This window comes from Microtus oregoni, unplaced genomic scaffold, assembly GCF_018167655.1.
Source record: "Microtus oregoni isolate MIOR12 unplaced genomic scaffold, Mior012 000005F_ref0000423, whole genome shotgun sequence".
In the NCBI taxonomy this organism is placed as follows: Eukaryota; Metazoa; Chordata; class Mammalia; order Rodentia; family Cricetidae; genus Microtus; species Microtus oregoni.
The window spans coordinates 15589420-15608375 of record NW_024543064.1 but is presented as its reverse complement, the minus strand read 5'-3'; the positions used below and the strand labels follow the sequence as shown (position 1 = coordinate 15608375).

The following is an 18956-nucleotide window of genomic DNA, read 5'->3' as shown; positions in this document are numbered from 1 at the left end:
GATCTTAGTTGTGGGTGGGACATGAGGTGAGGTTGGGTTTGTATAGTAGATCCTGTTGTCTGTAGGTGACCCCTCTTCACAGTCGAGTTGTCAGATGTTGTTTTCAGGACTGCTAACTTGGCTGATTTTTTTTCTTGTGAATCTTAGAAACACATTTGTGCGCATGCAAGCTTTGGCTAGAGTGGGCAGAACCTTGCCAGTGGGCAGCACCCTGAGACCAGGTTCTTGTGGAGTCTGTGCCCTTGTAGCTGCTTTATGAATTGCAAAATACATTCATAATATGAATGAGGCACATGTGTCCACAGTGACCCCAGCACCGCCTTTCACCACAATTGACACTCAGTGACATCTTAGAAGCCAGAGAAGAGCTACAGTTATCTTATCCAGATATAATTAAACCAGAAAAAAAGGATTTTGAAAAATCCCACTTTTATTCTCTGGCCTGCTTAACAGGCAAACTGAACCTCTTGTTAACCTCTCAGTGAGGCCTTTGTAAGTAGAGAGCCACCACACACCAATCCCAGCTCTGAGAAGACAGGATCACCCACTGCCTGGAGAACATGGCACGTTCAAGGCAGACCTACATAATGAGACACTTTCAAAACAGACCAAAAAAAAATGTTCTAGAACACTTGGCTCCTTGCTATTCTCTTTTCTGAAGTCTGGTACAGCCTGTATCATACCTGTATATATATAGTCCTGTGCTTTTGTGGATGTTTAGGTAAGTTGCAGTGATCATGCTGCTCTAAATATTTGATTCTGAGTATTCCAGAGGTAAACACAGCTTCCCGTGTAATGTGTCTAGTGCATTTGAGAGAAGCTAGCAGGCACGATTCCCTGTGTCCTCTGAACCCGAGTTGATGAAACTGCATGGTCTGTGTGACTTGGGTGGTTTCCATCTAGCCAAGGGTCTTGGAGTCCACCTTCGCCTTGGTTCTTAACAGTGGTCTGTACTCTGGAGATGAGCATTTCTATAATGTGCAAGCTGTGCTCGGGCGTTCTTTTGTTTGCTTTCACGGGACTATAGTCGAAGCCGTTTCCCTTCACCACTGATACAACAAGAAGCACATTGCTTGAGTAAAGCCTAATCTTTGATTTTATAGTTCATATTTACTTCCATATCATTCTCAAAAGGAGCCAGGGATGTGGCTCAGTTGGTAGCGTGCACGCTTAGCATGCAGGAGCTCTACTTTCCATCCCCAACTCCGTAAATCTGAAGTGTTGGCATACTGCTATAATCTTGCCACTATGAAGGTGGGGACAGGAGGGTTAGTTCAGACAGGGGGAGCTGTAGACTAGGCCTGTGGCACCCCACCCCCCAAGGAAATGGCGAGACTGAGGGAGCTATAGATTAGCCTCTGGTACATGACTCCCATCCCTCCCCCAAAGAAAACATGTAAAAGAACTTAAAATTTATTTACATAATTCTATAATCTTGAAATTTCAATTTATTGACTCGTTTGGGTTTTTTTTTATTAGCTTTCTAATGCATTTGTTTGTTTATTTTGTGTATATATGTGTGGGTTAAAAAGACAGAGGTTAAAAAGACAGCAAGAGTTGGTTCTCATTTTGCCCTTTGTGGGTCCTGGGGAACAACCAGAGGGGTCTTGCAAACTACCTTGATCACTTGATCATTGTGGTCACAACTTCTTAATTGGAACAAAAAAATAGCCATTTTCTCTATATGTAAGTGATATTTAACTGTGTGCACGCATACTTGCCTTCAAGTGGAAGGCATCAAGAGAACTAGTTTAAACATATTAATTAAATATTACATAACTGTCAGACTTGGCATTGATGGCCGTCTCACCAGCCCTGGGCCTTGTTGTCTAGCCCTAGGCTGGCCTTCAGAATTCCTGCCTTACCTCTCAAGTGCCAGGATTAGAAGAAGGTCAGCACAACTGTTAATTTATTGTTGTTCCTGGTTGGAGGTGAAACTTTGTTTTCTTTTTAAGTGTTTTTTATAACGAGCTTTTAAATTACTTACAGGCAGTTATAAGTTCATTTTTACACGCACACACCCCGTATGTGTGAACCCACTAATCTGTAGAACCTTGGACTCCCTGTGTTGGAGTCAGAGGGTTTCTGGAGCAGTTATATCCAGCCTCTGTTTGCCTGAAGAACCTCCCGAATAGGGTAATCTCTTTGGGATCTTGTTTTTAGAGCAATGGAGGTACCAAGCGACAGAAGACGTCCCAACAGGGCTACGTGGCCTACCAGAAGCAGGTTATCCGGCGGAGCACGAGGCACAGAAAGGTGCGAGGAGAGAAGGCACTGCTGGTGTCGGCTAATCAGACATTAAAAGAACTGAAGATTCAGGTGAGGGAAATTGAATGTCTGCCTGGACTCTCAAGGATTCTGTGAGTTCCTCCCCACATCTTTTTTTCTGGGACTGAGGCATTACTAATCTAACTGCTTATGGTAGTAATCCAATGGGAGAGGACTTTCTGAGTTTTAAATGCTTGTAGGGCCCCAAGTTAAAATGTTTGTTTGTTCGGTTGGTTTTTGGTTTTTCATGATAGGGTTTCTCTGTGCAGCCCTGGCAGTCCTGGTACTACATCTGCCTGCCTCTGACTCCTGAGTGATGGGATTAAAGGTGTGTGCCCACATTCCTTACCATTGGTGTGAAGTATTTAAAAGGGCACCAAGCACAAGGAAGTCCTCCCTGTTGGTAGTAAAGCTCCAGATTCATCCTGGCATTGATTCTGTAATATCCCAGAGATACAACATGGTTCTTAAAGATCATGTATCACTTTTTTGTTGAGGGAGTGTTGAGACAGGGTTTCTCTGTATAGCTCTGGCTGTCCTGGAACTTGCTCTTTAGACCAGGCTGTGCCTCTGCCTCCCAGTGCTGGGATGAGTGGTGTGTGCCACCACTTCTACTTTGCAAGAATGACCTTGTACCAATTTGGGTGCTATCAGTTTCTTTAGGTCCCCCATGGTGTTATCAGTGCTAAACCTGACATGGACTTTCTTTCACAGAGGGTTGTTACTGTCACTGTGACCACAACCTCTTAGCTGGACCAAAAAAAACCCCAAGTTTTCACAGTAGCCAGTCTTTGTATCCAGTGGCAAGTGATAGCTTATGCTATACACTTTTCTTCAGGTGGGAGGCCTCGAGAGAGCTTGTTATTCCACAACAAACTTCAGGATAATTGTTCTCTTTTCCTGGCTGGACTGTGAGTTTGTTACTGAGGGAGAAACAAACAGCACTGGGAATTGCTTATTAGGATGAGCCAGAAGCTCTCAGCACACTTTGTTTTTGTTGTTGTTTTGTTTCCTATTTGGTTTGCACACGTGTATGCCTGTGTGAATGTGTGTGTGCACTCATGCATGTGGAGGCCAAAACTATCTACCTTGGCACCTTCTCCTATCTTATTTTAAAATTTTCAGATTCTGTGTATGAGTGTTTTGCTTGCATGTGGACCAGGTGGGTGCCTGGTGCCTGCAGAGAAGAGAAAAACATGTCTCCAATTCCTTGGGACTGGAGTTACAGGTGGCTGGGAATCAGCATGTGGGTGCTGGGAATTCTTGCTGTGTCTTCCGCAAGAAAATCAAGCACTCTTAACCACTGGATCTTTTTTCCTGCTCCTAAAATTTTACTCTGTGTATGTGTAAAGTGTGTATGCTGAGGGGGATGTGGGAGCAGGGCCATGATACACATGTAGAGATTTGAAGACAGCCTTTACGAGAGTTCCAGGGATTAAACTTGGGTTTGGCTTTTTTTGGTTGGGGATTCATTCATTCATTCATTCATTCATTCACATAGGTTTTTGAGGCAGTGCATCACTACATAGCTCTGTCTGGCCTGCAACTCACTGTGCAGCTGCGGGTAGTCCAAGCTCACAGATCTGTCTGCCTCTGTCTCCTGAGAGCCGAGACCAAAGGTGTGGTCTACCACACTATGTATCAGCAAGTGTCTTTTCCTACTGAACCAGCTCAAGGGTCCAATTGTTCCTTGAGACTGGGTTACCTATTGGCTTGGAGCTTGCCATATAAGGCTCGGTCAGCTGACCAGCAAAGATCTAGGTAACTTCCTTTCCCTTTCTCCCCAGCACTGGGATTACAAGTATACATTGCCATGCCTATATGTTTTTAATTAGTTTTAATTGCGTGTGTGGGAGTATGTGTACAGGTGAGTATAGCCTGTAGAGTCCAGAAGAGGGAGTTGAGAGCTGCCCCAAATGCATGCTGAGTACCAAACTTAGGTCTTACGTTAGAGTAGCCCTTACTATTAACTGCTGAGCTCTCTCTCCAGTCCTCTTACTCAGATTTTTAAAGTATTTTATGTGTGTGTGCCTGAGTGTATGTATATCCACCAAGTACGTGGCAAGAACCTAATCTGCTTAAAGTCAGTGAATATCAGGTCCCTAGAACTGGAGTTATAGGCAGTTGTTAGCCACCAGGTGAGTAACAAGTGCTCATAACTGCTGAGCCATCTCTCCAGCCCTACACACCCACTTTTTGGTTTTGTTTTTTTCGAGATCTTTGGAGCCTGTCCTGGATCTTGCTCTGTAAACCAGACTGGCGTTGAACTCACAGAAATCTGACTTTCTCTGCCTCCCTAGTGCTGGGATTAAAGATGTGTGCCATCACTGGACAGCTCACGCCCACATTTTAATGTAGATTCTGGGGATCAAACATGGAGTCTCAAGCTTGTTCAAAAGTTCTTTGCTGTTGTTAACATTTTCTTGTTTCTTTTGCGTGCATGTGGGTCTGTCTGTATGGTAAGTGAGAGGACAGTTTTTTTCTGGGGAAACTTGTTCTCTTCTTCCGTCATGTACTAGAAACCTAATGCAGATGGTCGGGCACAGTAACAGCACCTTTACTTGTTTGAGCCCTCTCACCACCTATCTTAGTTTGGGTTGTTGTTGCTGTGATGAAACATCATACCCAAAACATCTTGGGGAGGAAAGGGTTTATCTGGTTTACAAATTGTACTTTTTCAATGAAAGAAGTCAGAATAAGAACTCTAGCAGGGCTGAAACCTGGAGGCAGAAGCTATTGCAAAGACCATGAAGGAATGCTGCTTGTTGGCTTGCTTTCCACACTTTGCTCAGCCTTCTTTTTTATAGAACCTTGGACCACCAGCCTATCTATGACCCCAGCCACAATGGGGTTGGACCCTCCCCCAGCACTCACTAAGAAAATGCCCTGTTGCTGGTCTTTATGGGGGCATTTTCTCAATTGAGGTTACCTCCTTTCAAATGATTCAAGCTTATCAAGTTGACATAAAGCTAGCCAGCATGCCAGCTCCGATTAAATTTTTTATTTATTTGCATGTATGTCTGTATTGTGCCTTAGAAAATCAGAGAGCTGTGGGATCCCTTGGAGCTTGATTTACATACAGTTGTGAACCTCTATAAGAACAGTGTTCTGTTAATATCTCTCCAGCTCCCCCTGCTTTTGTTTTTGAGCTTTGCTAAGAACACCTGCCTATCCTATGTTGAAGTCGCTAAATTGATCAGGCTGACTCAAATCAAACTCCTGCCTATGCCTCTCATTTCTTAGTATTTTTGGTGACATATTGTCTATTGGCTAGAATATATTTACATCTATTTATTTGTTTACTTTTTTGTGTGTGAATATGTTTATTTTGTGTATGTATATTTATTTTGTATGTAGATATGTTTATGGGCGCATTGTGCTGTGGTGCACTTGTGGTCAAATGACAGCCCATGAAAGTTGATTCCCTTTGACCGTCTATGTCTCAGGTACCGAACTTGGATCATCAGGCTTGGCAGAAATTGCCTTTGCCCCAGGTCATCTCACTAGCCCTGTTTGCTAGGGTTTTAACTCATCTTTATCTTTTTTTTTTTTATATAGTAGCCTTTTCCAAATTGTTGTTTAATGCCCCATCCATACTGTCACTTGGAAACCTATAAGGTCACACACACAGGCAATTACCCAAATTCTTTGTGATGGTATGACTTCTTGGTATCAGGGAAAGTTCCATAAGTGTGCGTTCCAATAGTATGTCTCAAACTCTCAGCAGAAAGAGCTGATAAATTCAAGATGTCCATGAAAAACAATCCGGCCCCTGTGGTTTGAGTCACTGTAGGATCTCCAAAAGTTGACCACGCTCCCTTGTCTGCTGCCTTTATGTGGTGGCATTCATGGCAATGCATTTTTCTTGTTGCTGATATTTATCATTGTAATTGAGGCAAAAGTACAGGCTTCTTTTGAGGGTGTTATGTGTTCCAGATTGTCCTGAGAACAGCATTTCCCTTGGTTGAACCCGCGGCTCTGAAAATAAATGTGTTGGCATAATATCTTCCCTCTGTTGTTGTGCCCTTTACATCTGAGAAGGCTTGTTTCCATCACCGGTTTTCTGCCTGTCAGCGGTAAACCTCGAGCATTCAAAACCTTTAAATTACAAAAAGAGCCCCTGTGGACAAGGACGTTTCTGAGGCCTGTGCTGCTCTTATTATGGATTGCTGTTTTTGAAAAGAATAAATCAGAAGGCAGCAAAAATAACCTCTCCCCCTGGGAGGAGTGTGTTACCTGCTTGGATGAACTGCTTCACGGCAGCAGCTGTTCAGATGAAACCCCCACACGCTTTTTCCTCAGTGATTTCTTTGTGGTGTTTCCTCTCATCTCCCGCTCTTGTGAATCAAACAGGACTGAAAGAAAGGGTGGCGGGATGGAATTTCCCCCTGCTGCCCAGTGCTTTAAGAACAGCGGCTAGCTGTGACCCTTCCGCTGCATCTATGTGGCATACATGTAGTTCTCAGTTGGTGGCGGTAGGTACTTTTTTTTCTTTTGTAGGCACTTTAAAATTATTTTATGTGCATTGGTGTTTTGCTTGCATATATGTCTGTATCAGGGTACAGGTATCAGCTCAAACTGAGTTACAGCTGTGAGCTGCCATGTGGTTGCTGAGAAATGAACCCAGGTCCTCTGAAAGAGCTGCCAGTGCTCTTAACTGTTGAGTCATCTCTTCAGCCCCAGTAGGTGCTTTTTTAAAAAAAAGGGTTGTACTTCATTTTCTTTTGTAGAATGAAGCCTTTCCTTTGGGCACACTGCTCTAGGTGAATTGGGTGACAGTCTGCCACAGTGTAAATCAAGGTTGTATAGATAGATGCTTTCCCATATGCTATTGCTTAGAATCTTAAAGTTGCTTTAGGGGGCTAGAGAGGCAGCTCAGTAGTTAAGAAATTCTTGAGAGTACTTGCTGCATAGAGGACTCAGGTTCAGGTCTTAGCACCCTCATGGTTGTTCACAACCATTTGTAAGGCTAGTAGGCTCCAGGTATATAACTGTTGCACGTAACATTCGTGTAGGCATCAGATTCATACACATAAAATAAGTAAATGTTGAAAACATTTTAAAAAACTGAAGTTTGTTGTTTTGCATAGTTGTTTGTTCATCCAATAATCCAGTAATGCTTCTCCCCTGTTGGTTTGTTTTGCTGAACAAATACTCAAATCTAGACCTAACTCATGCTAAGTAGTCATTCTTCCACTTCCCTTCTCCAGTGCAAAATTTTATTTCCCTAAAGATGTTGTGTGTCATTGGCCCTTAGGAGGGGGGTGGTGTTTGGGCCCAGGGTGAAGTGGCTGAGGCGTCTGCATTTCCTTGCCTCAGTTCTGTGGGTAATTGAAGTCTGGCAGCTGCTCTGCTGCTCCTGGAATGTCCACAGTTAGGAAGCAGGTCACTATCAGGCAGCCTGTATTGTACGCTGGCACTCAGGCTCTGTACTGTCCGTGGACCCCTGCCTTGATTTGTCTCTCTTCTTCGAAACCACTGCTGTCTTCTCCCAGCACCTCTTCTGGGATACCTTGTCATAGTCCCTGTTAGAATCCTGCACCTAAGTTGTGTCACTCCATAAGGACTGCTGAACCACCTGTCCTGCATTACCCAGAGGGATTTTCCTAGTGTAGATTGCCAGTGTCTAGTGCAATACTTGTCGTGTGCTGGCTTCATGAAGGCCACAGTCATTGTTGAACACACTTACGTGCCTTTGTCTGTACTCACAGCACAGTGTGTCAGTCCCTCAGAGATGGTATGGCTATCTCAAGGGATTTGAGGCTTTACCCATCTCATGGAGTGGGCATTTCAAGAGAAGAAGCCATCCTATATTGAGGGGAATGAATGCGACCTTACCTGTGTGAAGTCACTGTCACCCATCTCCATCGAAGCTCTGCTGGATGTGCTGATGAACCTGTTCCACATTGGTATGCTGGTCTGGGGTTGGCGGAGTTAGCCTTGTCTGTACATCCTACACAGCAGGAAGTGTAGGAACAAGGCTTGCTGCTTCAGGAAGCTCACTGGCAGTACCATGCCCTTGTCACCTCTGGGTGTTCATGTCTTTTTGAGAAATCCAGGTATCATTCTTACCTGACTAGAGCTCTTATCTATAGCCAGTTTTAAAGTCACTCCTGCGGTAAGCATTACCCTAGCCCTTTCTGCTGCACAGGGAGCTGGAGACTGAATTCCTACAGATGACCCGTCTTTCTGCCACCAAGTAGAAGAAAGCATGAAAGCTGGATGACTCCCTTAGCATTAGGGATAACAGTGTAATAAGAGTGGGTGCTAAAGAATTACTTTTGAAGAATATCTTGGCTGAGTGTAGTAATGTATGCCTTTAATTCCAGCAGAGGCGATTGGATCTCTTACAGTTGGAGGCCAGCATATCTATATAGTGAGTTCCAGGACACTCAGTGCTAAACATAGTAAGAACCTAAGTCAAAATAAATAACTTAATTAAAAATTTCACATGAATGTTTTTTGTTTTTTTTTTTTTTTTGGTTTTTCGAGACAGGGTTTCTCTGTGGTTTTGGAGCCTGTCCTGGAACTAGCTCTTGTAGACCAGGCTGGTCTCGAACTCACAAAGATCCGCCTGCCTCTGCCTCCCCACATGAATGTTTTTAAAACTGCCTTACCTATTAAGAATAGTAATAGTGAGGGCTGGAGAGATAGCTCAGAGGGTAAAAGCACTGGCTACTCTTCCAGGGGTCCCGAGTTCAATTCCCAGCAACCACATGGTGGCTTACAACCGTCTGTAGTGAGACCTGGTGCCTTTCTTGCCAGCAGCACATTGTATACTTAATAAATAAATCTTTAAATAATAAGAAGAAGAAGAAGAAGGAGGAGGAGGAGGAGGAGGAGGAGGAAAAGAAAAAGAAGAAGAATAGTAATAGTGTTACTATTGGTGTCTGAGAGCCTTTTCAAGATTCCTTCTGCTCTCTGGATGTAATTACAATCCAGAAATGATTTAAACCATTATCGGTTATTTTGAGATAGCACAGATTGAATTTAGGGCCTTGTTATACTAGATGAGTGTGCCCTCACTGAGACAGTATCTCACTAAGTTAACACTGGCTGATCTGTCCCAGCCTCCCGAGCGGCTGGAAATAAAGGCCTACCCCATCAATTCTTTTAAAACTTTCTGAATCTGAAAGACATTGAAGGGATTATGTGTTTTGGAATGTATTTGACTTTTGTTGCTTGGCCACTGTTGGGATACAGCACATAGCCCTTCTCTGAAGTTGTAGTTTGGTCCCCAGAGACTCAACACTGAGTCTAAGAATATTGACAGTTTGTCCGAATGACACAGTCCAGGCTGCTTGCTAAGGAGATAAATGTAGGTGGGCAGTTGATGGAGGAAGGTCATTGGTTAAAAAATAAACTGCTTGGCTGGCCCTCATAGGTTAAAACATAGGTGGGAGGAGTAAACAGAACAGAATGCTGGGAGGAAGAGGAAGTGAGCTCAGAGTCGCCATGCTCCCCTCTCCCAGGCAGATGCGATAGCTCTGCTCTCAGAGGCAGACAGATGCCATGAAGCAAGCTGCCAGGTCAGACATGCTGAATCTTTCCCGGTAAGACTGATGCTACACAGATTATTAGAGATGGGTTGATCGGGATATGAGAATTAGCCTATAAGGGCTAGAGTTAATGGGCCAAGCAGTGTTTAAAAGAATACAGTTTGTGTATTGTTATTTCGGGGCATAAGCTAGCCAGGTGACCAGGAACTGGGGTGGCAGGAACGCAGCCCGCAGCTCCCACAACAGGCAGTGGTGGTGTGTACCTTTACTCTCAGCATTCAGGAGGCAGAGGCAGGTGGATCTCTCTGAGTTTGAGGCCAACCCATTCTGCAGAGCAAATTCAGGACAGCCAGAGCTACGCAGAGAAACCTTGTCTTTAGAAATCCAAACCTTGCCTTTAGAAACAATTTTGTCCAAATTTGTGTGTGTGTGTGGTGGTGGTGGTGGTGGTGTTTCTGAAATGAGTGTCTCAAGCCAGCCTGGAATTCTGTGTGTATGATTTGTTCTGCAATGGAATCTCTAAATTCAGAAAGGCATCATGCATTAACCCCTCCATAAATGAACTATAGGCACCAGACAACTCAAGCCTAAAAATACTTTTAGGTGAGCATTCATACTTGTTCGTGGAAATGGTTTTGAATGAGACCATGTGCTTGCTTATGATGTGTTGCACCTTAGGAATGGGGTGATCTTGATGAAGTGTGGGTGCAAACAACACAGCCCTATCTTTGAGCTCCCCCTGATAGACTTGGGGAGGCAACAGGACACTGAATCAACCAACCTGAATGTCTAATTGTCTCTGTTCTCTATTCCTGAGGCTTGGCCTCCTAGGGACACTGTCTAGCATTGTAGCAAGTGGGCTGGCTGCTTTTGTACTTTGGAGCCTTTGGATTTTTCCTGTTTTTTAGAAACTGTTTTATGTTTTCAAGGGTGTTACAGGGCTCAGTATTGTCCTTTGTATAGACATTGTTTCTTTTGTATTGCCACAGATCATGCATGCATTTTCAGTCGCTCCCTTTGACCAGAATTTGTCAATTGATGGAAAGATTTTAAATGATGACCGTGCCACCCTTGGGGCCCTCGGTGTCATTCCTGAGTCTGTCATTTTATTAAAGGTAAGTAGCAGCCGTCCAGCTGGGGCCTCAGGTGTCAGTGCTGCATCCCTGGTAAAGGATATGCTGTGGTGGTGAAGCAACGTGGGTCCTTGAAGGGCAGGAGTTCTCAGGGGCTGGGAGCTTTTGCTCCCTCTTGGTTATCCAGCTCTGACAGAGGCTGAGAGGAGGCCAGCACACCACTAGGTCCTCACAGTCATCATCAGCTGCGGTGATGGCAGAATACCTACCGCTGCCTGTGAACTAAAGATAAATGGGTATCTCCTCTTGGTCCTCTCTGGATTTCTATGTGGCTTGGTGTTTGTGCTGTAGACAGTCAGGACAGACAGCACTGCCAAAACGATCACCATCCATCCCTTCTGATTGCTCCAGGTTGATTTTTCTCTGACAAGAGGCCAGCTTCTCCAGACCACAGATCTGTTTTTTATTCCACTCATGGAAGGGAGGCTTGAGCTCGGGTCAGGATTGACTCTCAGCCCATGAACCACCCACCACACTGGGTTCAGCTCAATGACCTGGTCTGTGGTTATGATTTCTTTGTTGGCACCTCCTCTTCTTGCATTCATGGTTTTACTTGCCACGTGTGCACACATTCCTTTGGTTTGCTTATTTTATTGTTGTATTAAGACAGGGTCTATATAACCTAGGTTGGCCTTCTACGTTAGCCTCCTGGTTGCTAGGATTACAGCCATGCACCTCTGTGCCTGGGTTGTTTTATTTTGGACTAGCTGGAGTCTAGACTAGTGTGGCTTCTTTGCAATGCTTCCCTCTTTAAGAAAGAGCAGAGAAGAGGTGTGTGACCTGTGAAAGGATTGCTCACCCTGTTGATACTTAAAATTTTCATCTATCATTTTAACAAAATAGGTTTCTTTTGCTGTGATAAACACCATGACAACAAAGGCAGCTTGGGAAGGAAGGTTTATTTCAGTTTCTGGTTGTAATCAGTCATGAAGGAGGGGCAGGAGCTGGAGCCAGCAGCTGTGGAGTAGTACTGCTTACTGGCTTACACTTTGTGTCTTACTCAAGCAGCTTTCTTTTTTTTGAGACAGGGTCTCACTATGTAGTGCTGGCTGGTCTGGGACTCACAGGCCTGCCTTTGCCTCTGGAGTGCTGGGATCAAAAATGTGTGCCATGCCTGGTTACACCTGCTTTCTTATACTACCCCAGACCACCTGCCCAGGCACAGCAGCATCCACATCATCATTAGTCAATAAAGTGACCCTCAGATTTGCTTACAGTCCTATCTGATTCTTCCCACGTAACTCTAGTTTGTGTTAAGTTGGACAAAAAACTAGCCAGGACACAGCAATTATAAAAATCTCTTTGAGGAGAGTAGGGCTTCTTGTGATTTCATTTGATAGCACAGTGGCGTGGCCTGCACTTCTTTTTGCTTTAGGAGCATGGGCTGAGGCTTTTTTGTCTGAAGTGCAGAGAACCAGAGATCTTGGATTTTGAAATATTTGTATATATAATGAGGTATGTTTCATATGTACCCCATATACACAACCTGGAGGTAATTTCATACAATATTTTTACTGTTTTAAGTAACCCATTTAAGGAGTTTGGTTATAAACATTTTGTTCTTTAGATATCCTATAACAAGCTCAGAAAGAAAATTTTGGAGTTAGTGATGCTCTCTACATGTATAGAAGAGAGGGGTGCTGAGGCACACTGTTCTGCCACATAGGAAACCCCGGTAGAACAATCCCAAAGATACCTGACCTGGGTGGGCATGTTTTTGTAACTTACCCTGACACAACGAGGCAGGCACATCTACGTTTGGCATGTCTGGTCCTCCCATCCTGACTGTTGGCTTTTCCCAGCACTATAGTCTGTGGAATGATAATGTTTACCTGTTGAGTTGTTACCCTCTAGACTAGCTCGTTACATGGCTTCTGTAGCAGGTCTGCAGCTGGAGTTTGGACTGGTCATCCACTTTGCCCTTGCAGTTATCTCCCCTTAGACATGGCTCCTTCGCACCTTCCCTGCTTAAAGCTGTTTGTGGGGAAGATAACAGCACTCTGCCTCTTACAGTGGGCCAAAGGAGCCTACATCTACATTTGCCAGAGCATTTGTTAAGTCTGAGCAAGGCCCCTCCAGCCCAGTGCCAACTTTTTGTACAAAGCTAGGCAACACTGAATGGACGAGGAGCATTGCCCATTAGCCACCTGTGAACCAAACTTTTGCTGACAGAGCCAGCCAAGCTACTGGCCCTGAGGGATCTGAGCTTGTTTCATCCAAAACAAGTCCTCTGTAGACTGGAAGTACCAGTTTGCTTCTCTAAGGGTAGGACTGAAGCGCTAAGGGTTTGAACTGTGAGACAGGATTTGTAGCCAATATTTGAACCAGGACTAGGCTTCAGGGGGTGGTTAGCCTGTTCTTCCCTAAGCCCCTCCTCCCTCGTGGCTCTGAACGGTCTCCATTTGTTTTCTAGGCTGATGAACCAATTGCAGACTATGCTGCAATGGATGATGTCATGCAAGGTAAAGACCATGCTTTCAGGACCTGGTGATGAATTTAGGATATGGGGTTATAGATAGAGGCTGAATGGCCCTGGGCTTTACTTTGAACCTTGAAAGAGAACTACTGCATGCTTGCTCTTAAAGTAGAAAACTCCCCAGTTTGGGAAGTAGAAAGCATTGATTATTAACATGAGGAAACTGGGGAAAAAAGGTAAGCCTAGGGGCAACATGCGGGGACACACTCTTAAACTCTTAAGAAGGAAGTTACTGGGACCAGGCATGGGACAAGAAGTACTAGGAGATGGGAAGGGAGATCTCAGAGCCCAGGCTGTGTGCATCAAGTAGTATAGGCATTGGTCCAGATTTGGGAGCTGGACATGGATTTTAGGATGAGCTTTATGCAAGGTTGATGGAAGCGATGGTGATGGCCTTGAAGAGGTTATTGCAGCTAGATGCAGAAGAGACAAAGCATGTGATTTATGCAGGAATTGCCTGGCTCTAAAGAAAGAGCATGTAAGCAGTGGGACTGAACCATTGGCGGCTGGCATGCAGACTGGGTATTGCCAAGGTGGGCTAGGTGACAGAAGAGCTAAATGTTCTTCACTGGAAGGTTGTCAGAGGTTAAGATATGGAAAACAATAAAAATATCTTATTCAGAAAGAAAACTGTAATTTAGCACCTGTACAACTGAGACAGGAGAATTGCTACAAGTTCTAGGCCAGTGTGGCTTACATAGTGTGAGATTCTGTCTCAAAAGTAATTCAGATAGAGCTGGAGTGGCGGATAAGAGCTCTTGTTTTTCTTGTAGAGGCTCCAGGTTGTTTCCCAGCATCAACATGGTTGCTCAGAACAATTTGTAACTCCAGTTCCAGGGGGTCCAATTCCCTTCTGACATCTGTAGGCACCAGTCAGTGCATGGGGGAATACACAGAAATGGTGTGCAGAAAAAACACTCATACACATAAAAATTAAATCTTTAACAAACAAAAAGGAAGGAAACTAAATATCAGAAAAACTGCTAGAGAATCTCACAGTGGGATCTGTCATGTGGGAGTGACAGGAGGAGAGAAGACACAGCTCCCAGAGGTCAGCCGTGAGGTTTCCAGGCATGCCACAGACGCTTGCCTTTCTAAATAACACGTGTGTGACTTTGATGACGAGGCCAACAGATCATTGCTACCATGGGTTCAAAAGGAACCATTCCAGGTGACTAAAGCAATTAAAAGTTATTTTAAACTCCTCATCTTGAGGCATTTGACATGCTCGCAGTAACTGTCTTTCACTCTGGAATTCTTTTCTTCTGCAGTTTGTATGCCGGAAGAGGGATTTAAAGGTAAGGCCTTTGTGGTGCTTCTTCCATGTCAGAGACACACTGGGACTCTTTATTAACGTGAAGGCTGCAATTTGATTTTAAAATTTAATCCAATCCAAGTCTTGTGACTGGAATTAATTTTCGCTGAAATCATTTCTATTCCAGCTTCTCGTTCTCGCTGTCCACACCAAGGCCTGAGACTGGCCTGTGTGTGAGGAGCACTTCCTTGGTCTGCTTTCAGGGAGGCTGGGAAGTAATGAATAACATTTCTAGATCCATATTTAACCTTCTGCCCAAATCTCCTATCAGCTCCATCTCATCGGGGCAGCTGGTATGTGAAGGGTAAGAATTGGTGCCGGGAGAGTATAGGCTTCTATCAGGTCAGTGCCGGTTTCATTAATTATGAAGATTTTCAGGTGGAGACAGCGCTGCCTTGTCTTCTCGGCACTGTACCTGTGCAGATGCAAGAACTGCCGAGCTGCTTCTCTGTTCACCACTCCCAAGGTCTGTTGGCAGGTTCAGATACTTCCCCAAATGGGATTGAATCAACTGCCAGCAGTTCCTCACCGGGCAGTGCCAAAGCTCCTGGCCCAAATACCTCCTTCCTCCCCGTGTTGCTCTTTTGTCTGCATTTGAGCTCCACAAAGGAACTCCTGGCAAGATCTACATAAATCAAGGCATAATATTCCTTTTTGGACGTAGCTGTAAAATGAAAGCATCAATCAAACCCGGTTAGCTTGTGTGATACGCATAGGAATCCATGGCTGTCAACCAAAATGTGATTTCTCTGAGAGCTTGGAGTCTGCTGGTATTTTGTCTTGATCTTCAGTGCAAGGGCCCCTGTGTTCATTTGTTATGGGCGATATTCCCTGCTGACACATTCTTGCCAAACAGAATACACAAACTCTTAATTTTAGCCCTCCCTCCATGTGTGTTCTATTTCAGGTACGGGTCTGCTTGGACATTAATCTTTGACCACTTGCTGACTGCCAAGGAATAACCAGAAAGGAAGAGGAATTTGACATGTTAGGGCATTAAAGAAAAAGTGGATTTAAGAATTAAACTATTACCTGGCTCTTCCAAAAGGCAAAAATCCATTCAAAGAGACTGTCCCAATTGCCTTATGTCAAATAAAGCAGATTGCACTGATGGGCATCAGACGAAGGAAATGTTTCAGATTTTCTATTTAAGCGGTGGTGGGAGGGAGAGGGTGAGTGAGCAGCGTAGCAGTGGAGTAAATCATGTTTACACGTGAGATTTGGAGCCACAGGAGGGAATAAAGTCCTGGTCAGTTTCATACAGATGCCCTGGTCAATCGTGGATTTGTGTGGAAGTGCGTGGGATAGCATCCTGCTCTGAACTCCAAGTGACTGTCTAGAGACACGACCTGCTAATCAGTACCTGTCTTTGACCCTTACTCGTCTATCAATAAAGCATGAATATGAAGAATTTGCCACCATGGAACATGTCTTCAGAGCTCTACTGCAGGGCAGCCATAGCCCTGCCGCCTGCTCGCTGTCTGTCGGTGCTGGGGAGAAGAGCACCCGTGTGCTCTCCCTCTTAAACCCGGCACTGTTTCAGTTTTCTTCCATCATTGCAGTGATGGTGGGAAATGCTCAGTTCCTAGCAGCAAAGCAAGCATTCCCTGCACGTCTAAAGAACGGGACGGAAGAGTGCAAGCTGGACTGGCAGAAGGGGCCCTCCCGTCCTCCTGCTCCACTTTCCTCAGACCTCACTTGTCTTTGAAAGGCATTCTTCTGACACATCGCAGAGGGACATTTTGAAAAGAGAAACAAAAGAGTATGCGGGTGTGCTGTCTCCAACTCAGGATCACTGTTGGTAGTGAATAGCCTAAGCAGCACCTGTATCCACAGGACACAAGGGTTTGAATGGAGCAAGAGGTTGGGGTTGAAGGGCTGGGGTAATGGTTGGCTTTTTGCATTTTCTCTGTTGAGTCGGTGTGGATATGTTTGCTGCCATTTTTTTTTTTAACCTCTAGTTTGTTTAAATCTCTGCCTAACTGATCTAAGAAGAGCGGATGTCAACATTAGCAGCATCTTTTGACAGCCCTCTTGTCAGTACTATGGCTGCTAGGGTAAAACTCCAAATGTGGTGTTTGTGTTCCGGAGGAGGTGAGGTGCCCTCTGCAGGGCCAGGAGAGCCACATACCTCCCAGGAAAGTTACGCCTTCTTGTGGACACAGGGACTCAAGTGACCCTGGTTTCCAGATCTGTCCTCCTGAGCACCACGGAAACGGGACCAAGCCTCACTCAAAGAGTTCACTCTTTCCTATGACACTCAGCAGGTCATAAGGTATTTGACAGATGACCTTACAAAGAAGCCCAGAGCTTGTGACTCTTGGACAAAGCAGCACGAACAGGTGGTAGTGCGGATAAATGACAAGAGCTGTTGTTTCTCCCCCTCTTCCTGGGATTGAATGTGGACGAGCCAGTTGTATAGCTTGTGTTTCTTTACATCATGTTAAAATAACAGCTATTAACTCTTGTCAGGCACATGCAGGTGGGGCAGACCCAGTTTCAGTGTGCTGCAGTATGCTTCCGCCCTGACAACCTGTGTGGCTCCGCCTTGCACCCCTCACACTGCCGAGCCTTATTGGAGCTGCAGCTCAGGTCCCAGAACAAGGCCACCCCCAAGCAGCTCGGGATCCCTGGGCTTTGGCTTCTTCACAGCTTGAAGTAGATAAATTTTGGAGAATATGCACTCGTACTTAACAGTTGCCATGTTCCTGCATATTAATACGTGCTGTTTGGTTGTATTTTGAGATGGGGTGGACTTAAAGCATAGGCTAGCTCTTCTACTGGGTTCTAAAGCTGCCTTCAGAAATGGCATTAAACCAGAGCATTACACTCCAGGCTTCTTCTTTGTATGTTTCCTTTTTGTTTTCCCAGACAGAGTCTCCTGTAACCCCGCTGGCCTCAGACTCACTATGTAACCAGGATAACCTTGATCTTCTGATCTTCCTACTTCCTCCCAGGTGCTGGGACTGCAGGCATGTGGCCACTGTGACAGATTTCATAATGTGCTGAGCCCCAAGCACAGAGCATCATGCAGGCTAAACACACATTCTGCTTACTGACCTACATCCCCGGCTCTCCTTTGTATATTTCTGATCATTCTTTAATCCCAAGCAAATGTGTAGAGTCGCCTATGCTGAAACGATTATTGCCATTACCAGACATGTAGGCTATCATTTGATGTCTTCATTCCCTGAGAGAAAACTTCTTTTCTGTATTTATGAACTTTATTGTTGAGAATCACTGTCAACCTTTCTGCCAAATTAAAGACACTTGTGTCTCTGTTTCCACGGATGTTAGTCCAGAGTGAGTTCTTTGTCCTTTGACCTGCCAGTGTTGGTCTTCCATCCCAGGTCTGATCAGATCCTGGCCAACAGCAGACACTGATACTCCGTTTAAGTGGCCTGCTTTGATACCTAAGAGATGGTTTGTCTTTTCAGAGCAGGGAAGCCTGCCTTTCGTTTTCCGTAAGCAGCCAGGCAGGTCACCAAGTGCTCAAGGGTAGTCAGGGTACAGGGTGGTAGTGCAGAGTGTAGGCATGTGAACAGTGTTGACCAGATTCAGTACAATTCAGACCCCAAAAAGAAAGGGCAGACAACACTGCACAGCTTCCCTGAGGGCCCTGACATGCTGGGTGTGTAGGAAGGTCCACCTGGTTTCCTAGTAATTCCATCCTTTACTTTGTTAGTAAGGAAAGCTGCAGATTGTGGCCTTGCTTGTATTTCCTCATCTCATGAGCATCTGCTGCTGTGCTCACCCAGCATCTGGAGGATTAGGTGTTCGTGCAGTCTGAAAGTGCACTGGGGGATCCAGAGTGCACCCCCCCCCCCCGCCTTCACCAAGAACGAACGCATTCCTTGTGCTGGGAGCTCTGCAGGCTGCAGCGGTGGCTGGCCAGGTGCTCCATTAACCTTTTTCATAGATCTTTAGCCCATATCACCATGGACAGTGGCTAAACAATACACGGCTTGAGTACCTGTTTACCTGCAGGGGCGTGCTGAAAGGCATTCCAAATATGGTTAGAATGTGTGCAGAAGACTTCTGCCTTTCCGATGGACAGTTCTTGCCCCAGAAGGGCAGCTTCCGTTGTTTTGATTGCCGTTGCTAAGAACATAGTAACATCCCTGTAAGGGTGTGCAGGCGCCAGATGCCTGTTGGTGCTTCATAGCTCTTTCTGTGGTTTTGCTTGTTCATGAATTATTGAAGTTTTACAGGTAATAATTGTTCGGGTTGAGGATTGGAAACAGATGTCCCTTGTGTGTTCCCGA

At 45.0% G+C, this 18956-nt stretch overlaps 1 protein-coding gene across 2 annotated transcripts in view; it reads left to right on the top strand.

Annotated features, from left to right (window-relative positions):
* The window catches only part of Usp48 (ubiquitin specific peptidase 48), a 70543-nt gene extending 54732 nt beyond the window's left edge, over positions 1-15811 (top strand). For both annotated transcript variants that reach the window (XM_041651339.1, XM_041651338.1), the window contains exons 23-27: positions 2164-2319; positions 10757-10882; positions 13314-13362; positions 14648-14674; positions 15599-15811. In XM_041651339.1, coding sequence (XP_041507273.1) covers positions 2164-2319; positions 10757-10882; positions 13314-13362; positions 14648-14674; positions 15599-15621 — 381 coding nt within the window. In that variant the 3' untranslated portion in view covers positions 15622-15811. The remainder of the gene's footprint in view (positions 1-2163; positions 2320-10756; positions 10883-13313; positions 13363-14647; positions 14675-15598) is intronic.
* Positions 15812-18956: the final 3145 nt, after the last annotated feature.